At 41.4% G+C, this 16,482-nt stretch overlaps 1 protein-coding gene across 3 annotated transcripts in view; it reads right to left on the minus strand.

Annotated features, from left to right (window-relative positions):
* bpgm (2,3-bisphosphoglycerate mutase) overlaps positions 1–15,941 on the minus strand; it is a 36,333-nt gene extending 20,392 nt beyond the window's left edge. The window contains exons 1-2 of one of the 3 annotated variants that reach the window (XM_073066216.1): positions 15,878–15,941; positions 5,562–6,203 (exon numbers count right to left, since the gene is read on the minus strand). In XM_073066216.1, coding sequence (XP_072922317.1) covers positions 5,562–6,159 — 598 coding nt within the window. In that variant the 5' untranslated portion in view covers positions 6,160–6,203; positions 15,878–15,941. The other 2 variants (XM_073066218.1, XM_073066217.1) reach the window with 2 other exon arrangements.
* Between the last annotated feature and the right edge of the window lie 541 nt (positions 15,942–16,482).

Here is a 16,482-nt window from a genome sequence, read left to right on the forward strand (position 1 = left end):
GAAATACTTGGGGAGGCCCAAGAAACTACAGATGCCAGACTCTGAAGCAAAAAAGGCAACAAACTACCAGAGGAACTCAGCAAGTCAGGCAGCATCTCTGGAGTCAGAGGAATATTAGACATTTTAGTTTGAAACCCTGCATCAGGATTTCTTTTCCTATGGCCTCTCTTCCATCTTTTAACTCCAATATCCTTTAAGCTTTATCCTGGTGAGTAAAGAGAAGGAAATGGAAAATCCTGATATTAAAGCCAAGAAAAATCTAACAAACTCCTCCTACTAGTTGGAGACAAGGATAGTTTAAGATTACAGACTGCGATAAAAGTCAGGGATTATCATTCCATTAAAAACAGAAGATACTAGACTGTAAACAAGAGAAAATCTGCAGGTGGTGGAAAACACACACACACATGAAAAATGCTGGAGGAACTCAGCAAGCCAGGCAGCATCTAGGAAAAGAGTACAGGCAATATTTCAGCCCTAAACATCGACTGTCCTCTTTTCCTATGTGCTGCCTGGCCTGCTGAGATAGAAGATTGTATTCACTAGGTCAGACAATACCAACAGAGAGAAAAACACTTCAGGTCAATAACTTTCAGAACCTCCCACACTACATTTTTGATATTTAACAATAATTATTTTTGGTGATGGATACCAGAAGCAAATAAGTCCAGCCAAAACATGTAATACAAGCAATTTTCTGCCAAAGGCATTCTAGTCTAAAATCTGAGTTTAAAGGTTTAGATTTTAGGGGATCAGGATGAGAAAAGAGTTAAGAATCTCAGTGGATTAAGACTAATCAAAAGTGCCAGAAAGGGTGTCAATTACCAAATCAGTAGCTGCTGAGTTGTCATGGACAGTAGACTAAATACTAGAAAGCTGAAAATTTGAATGTGTAACAAGGATTCAGGTGAACTTTATTACTTAAATGGGAAATGAAAGCAAAGAACAAAGAAGAAAATGTGGATGAAGAGCAAGGCAAAAAAGAATTAAAAATCGCCCCATCTGTAATGATTACAATCAGAATGGAAAGGTCAAGTGAAATAGCAAGAGGCAAGGGCAGTGAGAGAACAAGGCGGACAAAAAAAACAGCAAATTTAGAAAACTTGAACTTGAAGTTTGAACCACTAATTTAGTGCAAAAGCTGAGAGAAAAATTAGAAGAAATTTTATTTTGAAAGTTGGGAATGATGTGGCTGTAGACAGGAAAAATAGATCAAGCATTGTGCAAACATTTTTGCAAGGGTCCCCGCACCATATCTATAGATGAAAACTTGAGAAGATGATGCTCAGGCATGTGTGGCTGCTAATCCACATCACTGTGCACATTCAGGGAACATGTCACATATGATTCAGAGATCCTGGAAGAAAATTTATCAACCTTATGCAATTCACAGCTCACCCAAAACTGCCATATTTTAGTTTCCATTGAAATCAAAAGAGCATCAAAAGCAACACGAAGCAGTTTCTAGGCAGAAAAGTTCATACCGGAAGGAAATGAAATAGAGAGGCTGTCTGAGGTGCAGAACAAGGCACCAAATTTACAATTTAGGGATATGGGTACATCATACCGGCTATTGATTAGGCAAGTAGTAGAAAATGAAAAAACATAACGAGGACCTTTATAAGGAGAGAAAATAAACCAGATAATAAGGTCAAGGTGGCAAAGTAATGTTCCATGCATGGATAGCAATATCTTTTTGAATGACAATTTTAGGTCTGCTGCACTCTTCCTTTTGGTTCCTTAAGGTTGCTATAGTTGGGTGGTGACAGTGAGGATAAGCTCCCACTACCTATTAAATGTTCAAAATGTCATGCATCTCATATAGCCTCCGACAACCAAGTCCAGTTCCTGATCTTCACGTTTCTACTGACAGGAGAAAAGGCAAGGGCCTTAAAACCAGTCACTTTGGGCAGATGGGGCACATCAGCCACAGCTGATAGCTCTTCTAGGAGAAGGAAAACTCTGCTTTCAAACATCCACTACCTTACAGCTATACCCACTCACGGAGAGGGCTTTGGGAGTTTGGGCCCAGAAGACAAATTCCGAGCTGGAATCCCCAAGTCCTACATTGAGTTCAACGGTAAATGGCAACTCCTGTGATAACACTGGTGGCAAACTGCATCAGTCTCTGCCATTGCTTTGGATTTATCATCTGCATGGACAGAGGAGCAGCTTGGTCTCCATATCATACTGTATTGGCTTACGTATCACATAAACAGCTGAGATGCAACGTCCATGGTCGACCCTGACCAAGGGAGGATGCACTCTTCCTTTTGATTAAACTATGTAGCTCGAAGTCTCCACCTAAGTCAGAAGCAGAATCAGGTTTAATATCATCAGCATAGGTCGCAAAACTTGTTGACTTGACAGCAGTGGTACAATGAAATACATGATAAGTATAGAGAAAAAACTGAGTTGTAGTAAGAATATATGTATTAACTAGTTGAGTTAAAATAAATAGTGCAAAAAAAGTGTGGTAGTGTTCATGGGTTCAATGAACATTTAGGAATCGGATGGCAGAGGGGAAGAAGCTGTCCCTGAATCACTAAGTATGTGCCTTCAGGCTTCTGTATCTCTTAAGTTGTCATTAGTTAAGATGAGCCACTCATGTTTCCTGACATTACCATATGCAGAAAACAGGGAAATAAAATCTGTGCCAGAATTCATTGTAACAGGAAGCACCCATACCAATTTCTCACATGACTGGTCTTCCACCAGGAAATGGATGCAAACACTGCAAAATGGACAATTTCAAATTTTGTTCCATGCATCTTCCAGAACAAATCCTGGTGGATTACCACTTCCTACATTTCACTGGTCTGAGTAACTATAGATCCCTAAACCTTACTGGGTACTGTATTTTTAAGCTTGTTTTCCATCTATTCCATCACTTACCCAAATTCCACATACTTTGATGCGTTTCAGAAGTTTGCTTTGATGTACTTATTTCAAGGCCAGCTGAAAATCCATGGTATCAACTTATTACATTATTGCCATGGATGCTAGGGAACGCAAAGAAATTAATAGTGGAGTCTTGAAGAGAGTCCATGTTACAGAAAAGGTGGTGCTGGAGGTTCCAAAGCTCAGATAATCTCCAGGGCCTGACCAAGTGCATCCTAGGACACTATGGGAAACCAAGGAAGAGCTTACAGGGCTCCTCACAGAACTATTTATATTATTGATAATGACAGATGAGATGCCAGAATATCAAAAGGTGACTAATGTTGTGCCTTAATGGAAGGATGCAAGGAAAAGCCTGGGAACTACAAATTGGTGGGTCTGGCTTCAGTGGTGGGCAAGTTATTGGAAAGGATTCTGAAAGACAGGATCCACCTGCAATGGAAAGGTGAGGCTGATTAGGGACAACTAGCATGGCTTTGTGCATAGGAAATAAAGCCTCATGCATTTGTTCGATTTTGTTTTTAAAGAGATGACCAGAATGCCCTGGATACCAAGCAAACTAAATTTCTGGACTAATCTACTTCAGCAAAGCACAATCTGGTAGACTATTCCAGAAATTTAGATTGCTTGGGATTCAGGGCAAATGAGCCAGGAGGGTATAAAATTGGCTTAACCGTAGAATATGGAGATCCATGGTGGGAGGTTGTTTCTCAGACTAGAGTCTTGTGACCAGAAATGTGCTGTAGAGATCGGTGCTGAGCTGGGCCTGCTGATGTTCATTATTTATATTAACAGCTTGGAAGAGAATATAGGTGACATGGTTAGCAAATTTGCAAATGACACTACAGTACCAATTTTAGAGGACAGCGAAGAATATTATTCAAAATTACAACAGGATCTTAATTACACTTGGTCAGTAGAGAAAGGAACAACAGATTGAGCTTAATTCAGAAAATAGGGTGTTCCAAGATAAACCAAGGCAGATAAATATCCTGGGGATTGTTGTATGAGTGTTACCAAGGAATGCAACTGCACAGCTCCTTAAAAATAGTGAGAGGTAGACATGGTGAAGGCAGTTTGACTTCAGTCACAATACAGTACAAGAATTGGGCATAATGCTACAACTGTACTAGATGTTAAGGCTACATTTGAGGCACAACTATAGGAAGGAGAATGTCATTAAACGACAGAATGCAATAAGTTCTGACGATGTTACAACTGAAAAGCTTTGATTACAAGGACAGGCTGGGCACCACGTAGCGTAGCAATTAACACAACACTATTACAGCTTGGGGTGTCCATAGTTCAATTCCAGCACTGTTCTGTAAGAAGTCCGTACGATCTCCCCTTGGAATGCATGCTCCATTTTCCTCCCACAGTACAAAGAGGCACTAGATAGGTTAATTTGTCATAGTATATTGTCCCATGATTAGGTTAGGGTTAATCAGTTTTGTCAGGAGGCGGAAGGGCCAACTCTGCACTATATAACTAAATAAATAAATTTCCCCTGGCTCATTCCAGGGTAAAAATACCCTGAGTTTTTCTTTAAAAACAGTATACCATGAGAGGCATTGGCAAGTTGAATGTGCAAAGTGTTTTCCCTGGCAAAGGGCAGCCTAAAACTAGGTTGCAAGAGAGGAGGAAGACTTAAGATGCTCAAGGGGCATCCTCTTCTCCCCCCCCCCCCCCACCACACAGAGGATCATGAGTTGTAGACATGAGTACAGTTATGACATTTAAAATTACATAGATAGGAAAAGTTAAAAATAATGTGGGCAAATAGAACTTGCTCAGTCAGACAACCTGGTCAGTGTAGACAAGTTGGGTGAGATGGTCAAAGGGCCAGTTTCCGTGCTGTAACTACGAATTTCTTCTCATCTATTTATTAAGGAATATGAAATATAGTTTTCCAGATGGTACATTTTAAATATTTCATTTGTAATACTACAAGCTAGTAAAAAATAAGGAAAATTAAAGTTTAGAACTCTTAGGAAATATACTTCAGTGCCACTTCATACAGCAGGATTTTTCCCCTTTGTTTGTCCTTTGCTTCAAATAGCAAGCTCATTCAATGAACAATTACCAAGGGATAGGCTGGCACTCAAGAGGAAAATAAGTAGATAAGTTCGAAAACAATCAATTTTGAACAAGTGCAAGCACTCAACCTAGAGATAAAGAGTAAAAAGGCAAGGAAATCAAATCATCCAAACTAATCTTTAGGATTTTAGCATTTTGTTTCTGTTTACTCACATTCTCCAGTTTCTTCATAATCGGAATTCTCTGTAGCATCAGAGAAGTTGGAAATACAGCTAAATTTTCAGCAATCTCTCTCGAAGATTTGCTCCACACTCCTGTACCCAATAATACAATTAATGCCAACACATTTCATCTCAGCAACTGTTCTGAAACTAAATTCTTGTACAGCTATTTTTGACTATCAAGGTTAAGATTCCCAGAACACATTACCTTGCTTGTTTCTCTTATCCATGTGGTCTACTTGATCACAGAGGCCAATGGAAAAGTTTTTCAGCCTATTCTTTTCAAAGCAGGATGCTCGCCAGTTATAAGAAAGCCTACTTCATTTCAATATTCCATGTCAAAGCACAACAGATAATGGGAATGTACAGATTTAAATATATTTTTAAAAATCGCAATTTTACCTTCCACATGTTTGAGCAGAGCCCTGGCACTGTTTCCATGAGCAGATATTAGAATGCATTTCCCCTTTTTTACTTCTGGAGCAATCACTTCATTCCAATATGGTAGTAATCTATCAAGAACCTCTTTCAAACTCTCAGTTTTCGGTAGCTTGTCTTTCGGAACATCACAAAAATTGTATCTTCGGTCATTGTAAATTTCATGGTAGGAAGGATGTGATTCATCAATAGGTGGAGGGGTGACATCATAACTTCTTCTCCAAAGCCTAACTTTTTCTTCTCCATGAATCGCGGCTAACTCTGCCCGGTTAAGACCTATTAATGCACCATAATGACGCTCATTGAGACGCCATGAACTTTCCATCTGTACCCATTCTTGCTCCATTTCATGCAACACAATCCATGCAGTTTGAATAGATCGGCTCAAAATTGATGTAAGCACAAGATCAAATTTAAATCCTGCTTCTTTCAGAACTTTTCCACATGTTTGGGCTTCTTTTATGCCATTTTCCGTCAATTTCTGATCAACCCAACTGCAAAACCGGTTTTCTTTATTCCAGGCACTTTCACCATGCCTTAACAATACAAGCTTGAATGTCATGTTGATCCAAAGGTCTTGAATTCAGTGCACAAATTCAAAGATCTCTGCAAACAGGAACAATAAAACTGTTAGAGATGCTGCAACACTTAAATATCTTGGATCTGGATCTTGCACTGAACTGTAATCGTTATAGGTTGGATAAACATCTTAATGTATTAAAAGCCCAGCAAGTTTAAGACACAGAGAGCCTTCCTTATGGGGAGAATATGAGATAGTTATTTTTGCATCAGCAAATACCTTAGTCACTATACTATATTTAAATAGTTTGCTATTTTAAATCTAGTTAAAAAAGATCAAAGTTCATTCTGGTATAGTGCCCTAGTAGCTTAGAGAATTAAAACAACTCATACACTCAACCCTCAAAGTAATATTGCACTTTCCCAATTTGGTCCCCCCACAACCTTTTTCACAAGTTATGTTACAAAGTAATTGCCAGGAAATTGAACCAGATTACCTAGAGAGAGAAAAAAATGCAAAGACACAAAGATAGCAAGTTCTGAAATCTGGAACAACAATCTGTTGGGGGAACTCAACAGATCAAGCAGCATCTGTAGAGGGTGAGGTAGGGAAATTAATTGTCTATGTTTCAGGTCATAACCTTGCATCAGATGCTGCTCAACCTATCAAATTCCTCCAGCAAATTGCTCATTACTGCAAAGTCAGCCAAAAAAGTATTGGAAATAGGATACTAAAAATGTGTCCTGCACCATTTCCTTCTTGACCCACCTGCTCTTGTTAACTGTACATCAATACAAGGATCTCAGCCTTTAAACACACACTCGCCTCATGGCAGCAAAATACACAGGACCACTGCAGAAGAGAGCAAGGGACACGAGTTCCCAGGTTCACTCAAAGGGACTTGGAAATCCTCAAGAGGTATATAGCACACACCAAGATGAAAGGTCTGTAGACCAATGTGTCTTTAAGACCTGGCGGTGTAATTATATTAAGAGCTGGACAATTAGGAGATACAGAACATCTGATGTCCTTGTAACTCAGTACTTCATCCAAATAATGTTCAACATTAAGGACCACCAATTCAATTTCCTTATTGGTATTTGACTAAATTACATGGATTAACAAAGTCCAGACAGTAAATTATTACGTCACCATATCTGGTGGGGCTGTCTTGCTGCTGAGGCCGGTGTCACCCAGACATTGCAAGGGAAAAGTGAGATATTGCTGAAAAATACAGTTCTGTGACACTGGCCATCATGCCATTGATTATGGTAACCTCCCCAAATTATGCTCATTCCCAAAACAATTTTAAAAAAAACAAAGTTTACAAAATTGACTGAATTTAAACTGATATTACTAGCTGAAGCATTAGCATTATTAGCATTCCCAGTCAGCTGTCTAATTTAAATAGGCCATTTGAAAATGCAAAAATGTTACATTTGAGGTTTTATCTTTCAAAACAAATCAGCATTCTCTACAACCATGACAAGATAACCCCCTCATTATTATAGAATAAAACTCAAACTGATAAAGTTAATGGCACTGAGCCAACAGAAAGAAAATGGTAAACTCTTCAACTTAGAAGTTGATTGATATAATTTATTTTTAAAAGAGTGGAGATAATAAAGTTATATGGAGTTAATACAGGAAAATAGCGGTGAGAAATGATCAGTCATGATCTTTACAAGCAATAATGGCAATTAACAATGAAATGCAAAGTTACTACTTCTAGGGGAGTTATTCATAACGGGACAAAAAAAAGAACTACTTGAGTAAATCTCATTATTACAAGGAAGATTAGTACCTTTGATTTTATTAACATTGTTCCTTCTGCCTATAAGTGTCAATAAAAAGTAGAAATGCACAAGTAATGCATTAGTTCACAGCTTGAGTTCTATAGAATTAAGCACTAAGAATATATAGACAAAAGTAAGCTGCTGGGGAGAAGGATGGGTGTGAATGTCAGACAAAGAGAAGGAGAGCAATAAACAAAACATGACAAAATTTATTATCAAAGTACACATATGTCACCATACACAACTCTAAGATTCATTTTCTTGTGGGCATACACAATAATCCATAATAGAATAATGGCCATAACAGAATCAATGAAACACCACACCAACTTGGGCATTCAACCAAAGTGCAAAAACAAAAAGAAATAATAATAAATAAGCAATAAATATAGATAACATGAAACAAAATCATTGAAACTGAGTCCATTGGTTGCAGGAACAGTGAGTGAGTGGACCAGTGAAGGAGTGGAGCTTTGAGGCTTTGGCTTGAGAGGTTTTGTCAGTTGGATTGTGCAATCAAGTCAATCAAGATTTGAATAGCTCAGACTCAGCAGAAAGCAGTTGATTGTGCAATCGGAAATTGAAAAGCTCAAACAAATAAAAAGACAGGTAGCTCAAGCAGAGCAGCCAGTGAAGCATTGGAGCTTTGAGGCTTTGGCTCAAGAGGCTTCAGCAAGAAGAGGCGGAAGACGGCCTTGCTCCCAATGAGGTAAGGCCGGGTAAGTTTCTTTAATTAATTTAGGAGTTGGTAATGGTGGCAGTAGATAAGGGCAGTCCAGTGATCCGATTGTAGGATGTGGGAAGTCAGGAACAGCACAATTGTCCCGAGTGACTACACCTGCAAAAAGTGCATCCAGCTGCGGCTCCAGTCAAACCGAGCTAGGGAACTGGAACTGGAGCTGGATGAACTTCGGATCATTCGGGAGGCAGAGGCAGTAGTAGATCAGTGTTTCAGGGAGACAGTCACCCCGAAAAGTCAGGAGACAGGTAACTGGGTGACTGTCAGGAGAGGGAAGGGGAATAGACAGAAAGAGCAGAGCACCCCTGTGGCCATTCCCATCAACAATATTTATACTGTTTTGGATACTGTTGGTGGGGACGACCTACCAGGGACAAGTTGTAGTGGTTGCCTCTCTGGCACCAAGACTGGACCCTCAGCTCAGAAAGGAAACAGGGAAAAGAGGAGAGCAGTAGTGATAGGGGATTCGATAGTTAGGGGGACAAATAAGAGGTTCTGAGAGAGAGAGAGAGAGAGAGATTGAGAATCCCAGATGGTCTGTTGCCTCCCTGGTGCCAGGGTCCACAGTATCTCGGATCGAGTTCTCAGTATTCTGGGGGACATAGGGTCAGGAGAAGTAGGGTCTGTGTGGATAGAATTGAGGAACGGTAAGGGCAAAAGGACCCAAATGGGTGTTGTCTATAGGCCACCAAACAGTAGCATGGATATTGGGTGCAAGTTGAATAGGGAGTTAACATTGGCATGTGGCAAAGGTAATGTCGCAGTAGTTATGGGGGATTTCAACATGCAGGTGAACTGGGAGAATCAGGTTGGTGCTGGACCACAGGATAGGGAGTTTGTAGAGTGCCTACGGGATGCATTCTTGGAACAGCTTGTACGAGAGCCGACCAGGGACAAGACTATTCTGGATTTAGTGTTATGTAATGAACAGGATTTGATAAGCGATCTTGCAGTAAAGGAGCCATTAGGAGGTAGTTATCATAAAATGATAAGTTTTTATCTGCAATTTGAGAAGGATAAGGGCAGCTCAGAGGTGTCAGTGTTGCAGTTGAACAGGGGAAACTATGGAGCCATGAGGGAGGAGCTGGCCAAAGTTGACTGGACGGATAGCCTAGCAGAAAAGACAGTGGAACAGCAATGGCAGGTATTCTTGGGAATAATGCACAAGGTGCAAAATCAGTTCATCCCCCAGAGAAGGAAGAATTCAAAGGGGGGAAAGGGGCCACAGTGGTTGACAAAGGAAGTCAGAGATTGCATAGCATTAAAAAAAGTATGACAGAGCTAAGGTGAGTGGGAGGACAGATGATTGGGAAGTTTTTAAGGAACAACAGAACTTAACTAAAAAGACAATACGGGGAGAAAAAATGGGGTATGAACGCAAGCTAGCCAGGAATATAAAGGAAGATAGCAAAAGCTTTTTTAGGTATGTGAAGAGAAAGAAGATAGTTAAGAACAATGTTGGGCCCTTGAAGAATGAATTGGGTGAAATTGTTATGGGAAACAGAGAAATGGCAGAAGAATTTAATGAGTACTTTAGATCTGTTTTCACTAAGGAACACACAAGCAATCTCCCAGATGTATGGATGGGCCAAGGACATAGGGTAACAGAGGAAATGAAACAGATTGACATTAGGAAGGAAACAGTGATGAGAAGACTGATGGGACTGAAGGCTGACAAATCCCCAGGTCCAGATGGTCTGCATCCTAGGGTACTAAAGGAGGTGGCCCTGGAAATTGCAGAGGCATTGGTAATCATTTTCCAATGTTCCTTAGATTCAGGATCAGTTCCTGAGGATTGGAGAACGGCTAATGTTATCCTACTTTTTAAGAAAGGAGGGAGGGAGAAAACAGAGAACTATCGACCTGTCAGCCTGACATCAGTGGTGGGGAAGATGCTAGAGTCCATTATTAAGGATGAAATAGTGGCATATCTAGATAGCAGTGATAGGATTGGGCCGAGCCAGCATGGATTTACCAAGGGTAAATGATGCTTGACTAATCTGTTGGAGTTTTTCGAGGATGTAACCAGGAAGTTAGACGGGGGAGATCCAGTGGATGTAGTGTACCTCGATTTTCAGAAGGCATTTGATAAGGTCCCACATAGGAGATTGGTGGGTAAAATCAAAGCTCAGGGCATCGGGGGTAAGACATTGACATGGATAGAAAACTGGTTGGCAGATAGAAAGCAAAGGGTAGCGGTGAATGGGTGTTTCTCGGAATGGCAGGTGGTGACTAGTGGGGTGCCACAGGGCTCGGTATTGGGACCACAGCTGTTTACAATTTACGTCAACGATTTGGATGAAGGCATTGAAAATAACATCAGCAAATTTGCTGATGATACTAAGCTGGGTGGCAGTGTGACATGTGATGAGGATGTTAGGAGAATTCAGGGTGACTTGGATAGGCTGGGTGAGTGGGCAGATACTTGGCAGATGACGTTTAATGTGAATAAGTGTGAGGAAAGGAAAAACTTCTTCTCCCAGAGAGTTGTGGGGGTCTGGAATGCACTGCCTCGGAAGGTAGTGGAGGCCAATTCTCTGGATGCTTTCAAGAAGGAGCTAGATAGGTATCTTATGGATAGGGGAATCAAGGGATATGGGGACAAGGCAGGAACTGGGTATTGATAGTAGTTGATCAGCCATGATCTCAAAATGGCGGTGCAGGCTCAAAGGGCCGAATGGTCTACTTCTGCACCTATTGTCTATTGTCTATTCTCAGGAGAGAGGGTGAGCAGCCAGATATCGTAGTCCACGTGGGGACCAATGACATAGATAGGAATAGGGATGAAGTCCTGAAGAAGGAATATAGGGAGATAGGAAAGTTAAAAAACAGGACCTCAAGGGTGGTATTCTCAGGATTGCTGCCTGTGCCACGAGACAGAGAGGGTAGGAACAGAAAGTTATGGCAGATGAATGCATGGCTGAAGAGTTGGTGCAGGGGGTAGGGGTTCAGATTTCTGGATCATTGGGATCTCTTCTGGGGAAGGTTTGACCTGTACAAAAAGGGCGGGCTGCACCAGAACTGGAAAGGGACCAATATCCTGGCAGGCAGGTTTGCTGGAGCTGTTGGGGAGGGTTTAAACTAATTTGGTAGTGGGATGGGAATCAGAATGTGAGTGCAGAGATCAGGGTAGAAGGACAAGGGCAGGATGCTATGTGTTCTGAGTTGGTGAGAAGGACAGGCAGGGGACAAAACATAAATGTGCCAGTTAGAGGGGTTGAAATGTGTCTATTTCAACACTAGGAGTATTAGGAATAAAGGGGATGAACTTAGAGCATGGATCAGTACGTGGAACTACACTGTTGTAGCCATTACTGAAGCTTGGCTAGAGGAAGGGCAAGATTGGGTGAGACAGGTACAGGGCTTTAGGTGTTTTAAAAGGAAAAGGATGGGAGGTAGAAGGAGGTTTAAGTAGCATTACTGGTCAGGGATAGTATCACGGCTATAGAAAGGGAGGACGCTGCAGAAGGAGTGTCCACAGTGTGGGTGGAAGTCAGAAATAGGAAGGGATCAGTCACTGTGCTGGGAGTAGTCGATAGGCACCCAAATAGCCCTCGGGACACTGAGGAGCAGATAAGCCGGCAGATTTTAGAATGGTGCAGGAAATACAGGGTTGTAGTTATGGGTGATTTCAACTTTCCTCATATTGACTGGCACCTCCTGACTGCAAAGGGAATGGATGGGGCTGAATTTGTCAGATGTTTCAAGAAGGATTCCTGACACAGTATGTGGACCAGCCGATGAGAGGAGAGGCTATACTGGATCTATTTCTGGGTAATGAACCTGGTCAGGTGGCAGACCTCTTGCATTTTAGTGACAGTGACAACTCCCTTAGCTTCAGCATAACTATGGAAAAGGATAAAAACAGACAAAACGGCAAAGTGCTTAACTGGGGAAGGGCTAACTATGAAGGGATGAGACAGGAACTAGCTAGAGTAAATTGGAAACAGATGTTCAAGGTTGAAAGCACAGAAGCAATGTGGAAGTAGTTTAGGGACCACTTGTGCTGGGTTCAGGATAGGTTTGTCCCACTGAGACAAAGAAAAAATGGTAGAAAAGGGAACCATCGCTGACGAAACATGTGAGGCAACTCGTCAAGAGGAAGAAGGAAGCGTATGTTAGATAGTAGAAGCAGGAAGCAGGAGGGGCTTGGGAGAAATATAGGGTAGCCAGGAAGGAGATTAAGAAAGGACTTAGGAGAGCTCGAAGGGGTCATGAGAAGGCCCTGGTATGTAGGATTAAAGAGCACCCCAAGGCGTTCTATGTGAAGAACAGAAGAATGACAAAAATGAAGGCGGGGCCGCTAAAGGATAAAGAAGGCAACATGTGCCTGGAGGCGGACAAGGTTGAAATAGAACAGGCCTGTGTGCTGGACAATGTGGAGATTAAGGAAGTGTTGGATCTTCTTAAAAATATCAAGATTGATAAGTCCCCAGGGCCAGACGTGATATACTCCAGGTTGCTGTGGGAAGTGAAAGAGATCGCTGGAGCAGTAGCAATGATCTTTGAATCCTCTTTGGCTGCAGGGGAGGTGCCATTGGATTGGAGAATGGCAAATGTATTTCCCTTGTTTAAAAAAGGTAATAGGGAGAATCCTGGGAACTATAGACTGGTGAGTCTTATGTCGGTGGTCTGCAAACTATTAGAAAGGATTCTTAAGGATAGGATCTACGAGCATTTGGAGAAGTACAGTCTACTCAAGGATGGCTTTGTGAAGGGAAGGGCGTGCCTCATGAGCCTAATTGAGTTTTTTGAAGAGGTAATAAAAGAAATGGATGAGGGTAGGGCGGTAGATGTGGTCTACATGTATTTTAGCAGTGCATTTGACAAGGTTCCCCACGAGACTCATCCATAAAGTCATGAGGCAAGGGATCAGTGGAACCTTGGCTGTTTGGATAATAATAATAGAAAAAAATCAGCTTACAGGAAGAAAGCAGAGGGCAGTAGTGGAAGGAAAGTATTCTACTTGGAGGTCGGTGACTAGTGGAGTGCCGCAAGGATCTGTCCTGGGACCCCTGCTCTTTGTGATATTTATAAATGACCTGGATGAAGAGGCGGAAGGATGGGTGAGTATGTTTGCAGATGACACAAAGATTGGAGGAGTTGTGGATGGAGCTGCAGGTTCTCAAAGGTTACAAGAGGATATAGACAGGTTGCAGAGTTGGGCAGAAAAATGGCAGATGGAGTTCAATCCTGATAAGTATGAGGTGATGCATTTTGGAAGGACAAACCAGAAGGCTGAGTACAGAGTTAATGGTCGGTTATTTAAGAGTGTGGATGAACAGAGGGACCTTGGGGTTCAAATCCACACATCCCTCAAGGTCGCTGCACAGGTTGATAGGATAGTTAAGGCGGCCTATGGGATGCCAGGCTTCATTAATAGGGGGATTGAGTTCAAGAGTAGAGAGGTCATGTTGCAACTCTACAAATCTCTGCTGAGAACAAACTTAGAATACTGTGTTCAGGTCACCTCATTATAGGAAGGATGTGGAAGCTATGGAAAGGGTGCAGAGGAAATTTACCAGGATCTTGCCTGGATTGGAAAACAAGTCCTACGAGGCAAGGTTAGCAGACCTGGGACTTTTCTCTTTGGAGCGTAGAAGGATGAGCAGGGATTTGATAGAGGTCTACAAGACTATGAGTGGCATAGATAGGGTGGATAGCCAGTACCTGTTTCCCAGGGCACAAATGGCAAACACCAGATGGCATATGTACAAAGTTAAGGGAGGGAAGTTTAGGGGAGACATCAGGGCACCCACCACCTTTTTTTTTTAAAAAAAAGAGGGTTGTAGGTGCCTGGAATGACTTGCCAGGGTTGGTGGTGGCTAAAACATTAGGGGTATTTAAGAGCCTCTTGGACAGGCACATGGATGAAAGAAAAATAGATGGTTATGGGGGTTGTGTGGGTTTAGTACTTTTTTTAAAAAAAAAAGGAATAAATGGGTCGGCACAACATCGAGGGCTGAAGGGCCTGTACAGTGTTCTAGTGAACATTTTAATGATGGGGAAAGTGAAGTTATTCTCTTTGGTTCAAGAGCCTAATGGTTGAGGGGTAGTAACTGTTCCAAAACCTAGTTGTGAAAGTCCTGAGGCTCCTATACCTGATGGCATGAGCAAGAAGAAAGCATGACCTGGGTGGCAGGGGATACCTGATGACAGATGCTGCTTTCTTGAAACAACACTCTGTATAGATGTGCTCAATGATGGGGAGGAGTTTACCCATGATGGACTGGGCCACGCCCACCAGTTTTTATAAGATTTCCATTCAAGGCCCCATTTATTGAAGTGTTTCTATACCAAGATGTGATGCAGCCAGTCAATATACTCTCCACCACACATACGGTATATAGAAGTTTATCTAAGTTTCAGAAGGCATACCAAATCTTCACAGACTCTTAAGGAAGTAGAGACACTGCTATGCTTTCTTCAACATTGCATTTACATGCTAGGCACAATATAGGCCCTCCAAAATGATAGCACCAAAGAATTTAAAGTTGCCAACCCTCTCTACCTCTGCTCCACCAATGAGGACTGGCTCACATATAAATTATAATTATTATGACAATATAGTAACAATGTCACTGAAACAGGGAGAATGCAGTGTTTTTAACTGTAAGTTATAAGGAGATCATGCAAATAGAAAGCAAACATTAATATATGAAATAATAAAAGCAATGCTAGAACTGCAAGATGGAGAAACTGTATCAACACGTGAGCTTACTAGACCCTATCCTATCACCAATATTTCCACTTGTTCTCTTCACCCTTCCCTCTCTCCACACTCACTTTCTAAATTTCCTCAGTTTGATGAAAGGATATAAAACTGAGACTGAGTAGTTTTTTTCGCTCCACATATTACTACCCGACTTAATGGGTATTTCAAGCATTTTTACTTTGTTTTATTTCAGAGTTCCAGCATCAGTAGTATTTTGCTTTTCAATTTAAAAAATACTTCAACATTAAAAATAATTGTCCTCTTCTCAAAACATAAACAGACATTGAGCAAATTGGAAACGTTTTTTTTGGAAATTGTGTAAGCTTATAATATGGAATGCATACATGGAACATATTTCCCATTTATCACTTCTACCCCACAAGCGCTACCCTCACCCCATCCCACCCTTATTGCCATACCTCCTTCCCGCCCTCATTTCCTGCTTTATTTTCTCTTCTTCCTCTCTTCCCATACCCCTTTCCTCCTCCCATCTATAAACCCCAGACTTACGTACGCGTCCCTCTCTACAAGAACCTGTCCACACTTTCTTGCTGCCCCCAAACGACACCGTATTACGCATGCGCTGTCGCTATTGCTCCTGTCACTTTTTCAGTTTCCGTATCCCCCAGCAACCAGCGCTGCCAATCAGAACTCTCGGCTCAACAGTCCCCAAGCCAACCAATCAGAATGCACGTCACGTCTCCTCGTTTGCCAACTAATGAAGTTGGCTTCATTTGAAATAAATAGCGGGAGGAATATACGAGGATAAAACGGCATATGCTGGAAACGTGAAATAAAAGTAGAAAGTACTGGACATTTTCAACAGTAAAGGCAGCACTGTAGAGAGAGCCTTCGTACGGTGGAGCTCTTGAACTTGAGTATTTTCAGCATTTTCTGTTTCTAAAATAAATGGCAAGAGCTTGTGAAGAAGTGCGAGTCTGCATGATTGATGAAATTAATAGATAATTATTATATACATAATATAAAATGTATGTAAAACAAATATAAGAATATAATGTAATTTAAAGCTTTTTACTTGCTTTGGTTCTGGGAATAAATGCATGAGGCAAATGTCGTAGTTACCAGAGATCTGGACCCTTCAAGCTGCATGCACC

Source organism: Hemitrygon akajei, chromosome 14 (genome assembly GCF_048418815.1).
Source record: "Hemitrygon akajei chromosome 14, sHemAka1.3, whole genome shotgun sequence".
Lineage (NCBI taxonomy): Eukaryota > Metazoa > Chordata > Chondrichthyes > Myliobatiformes > Dasyatidae > Hemitrygon > Hemitrygon akajei.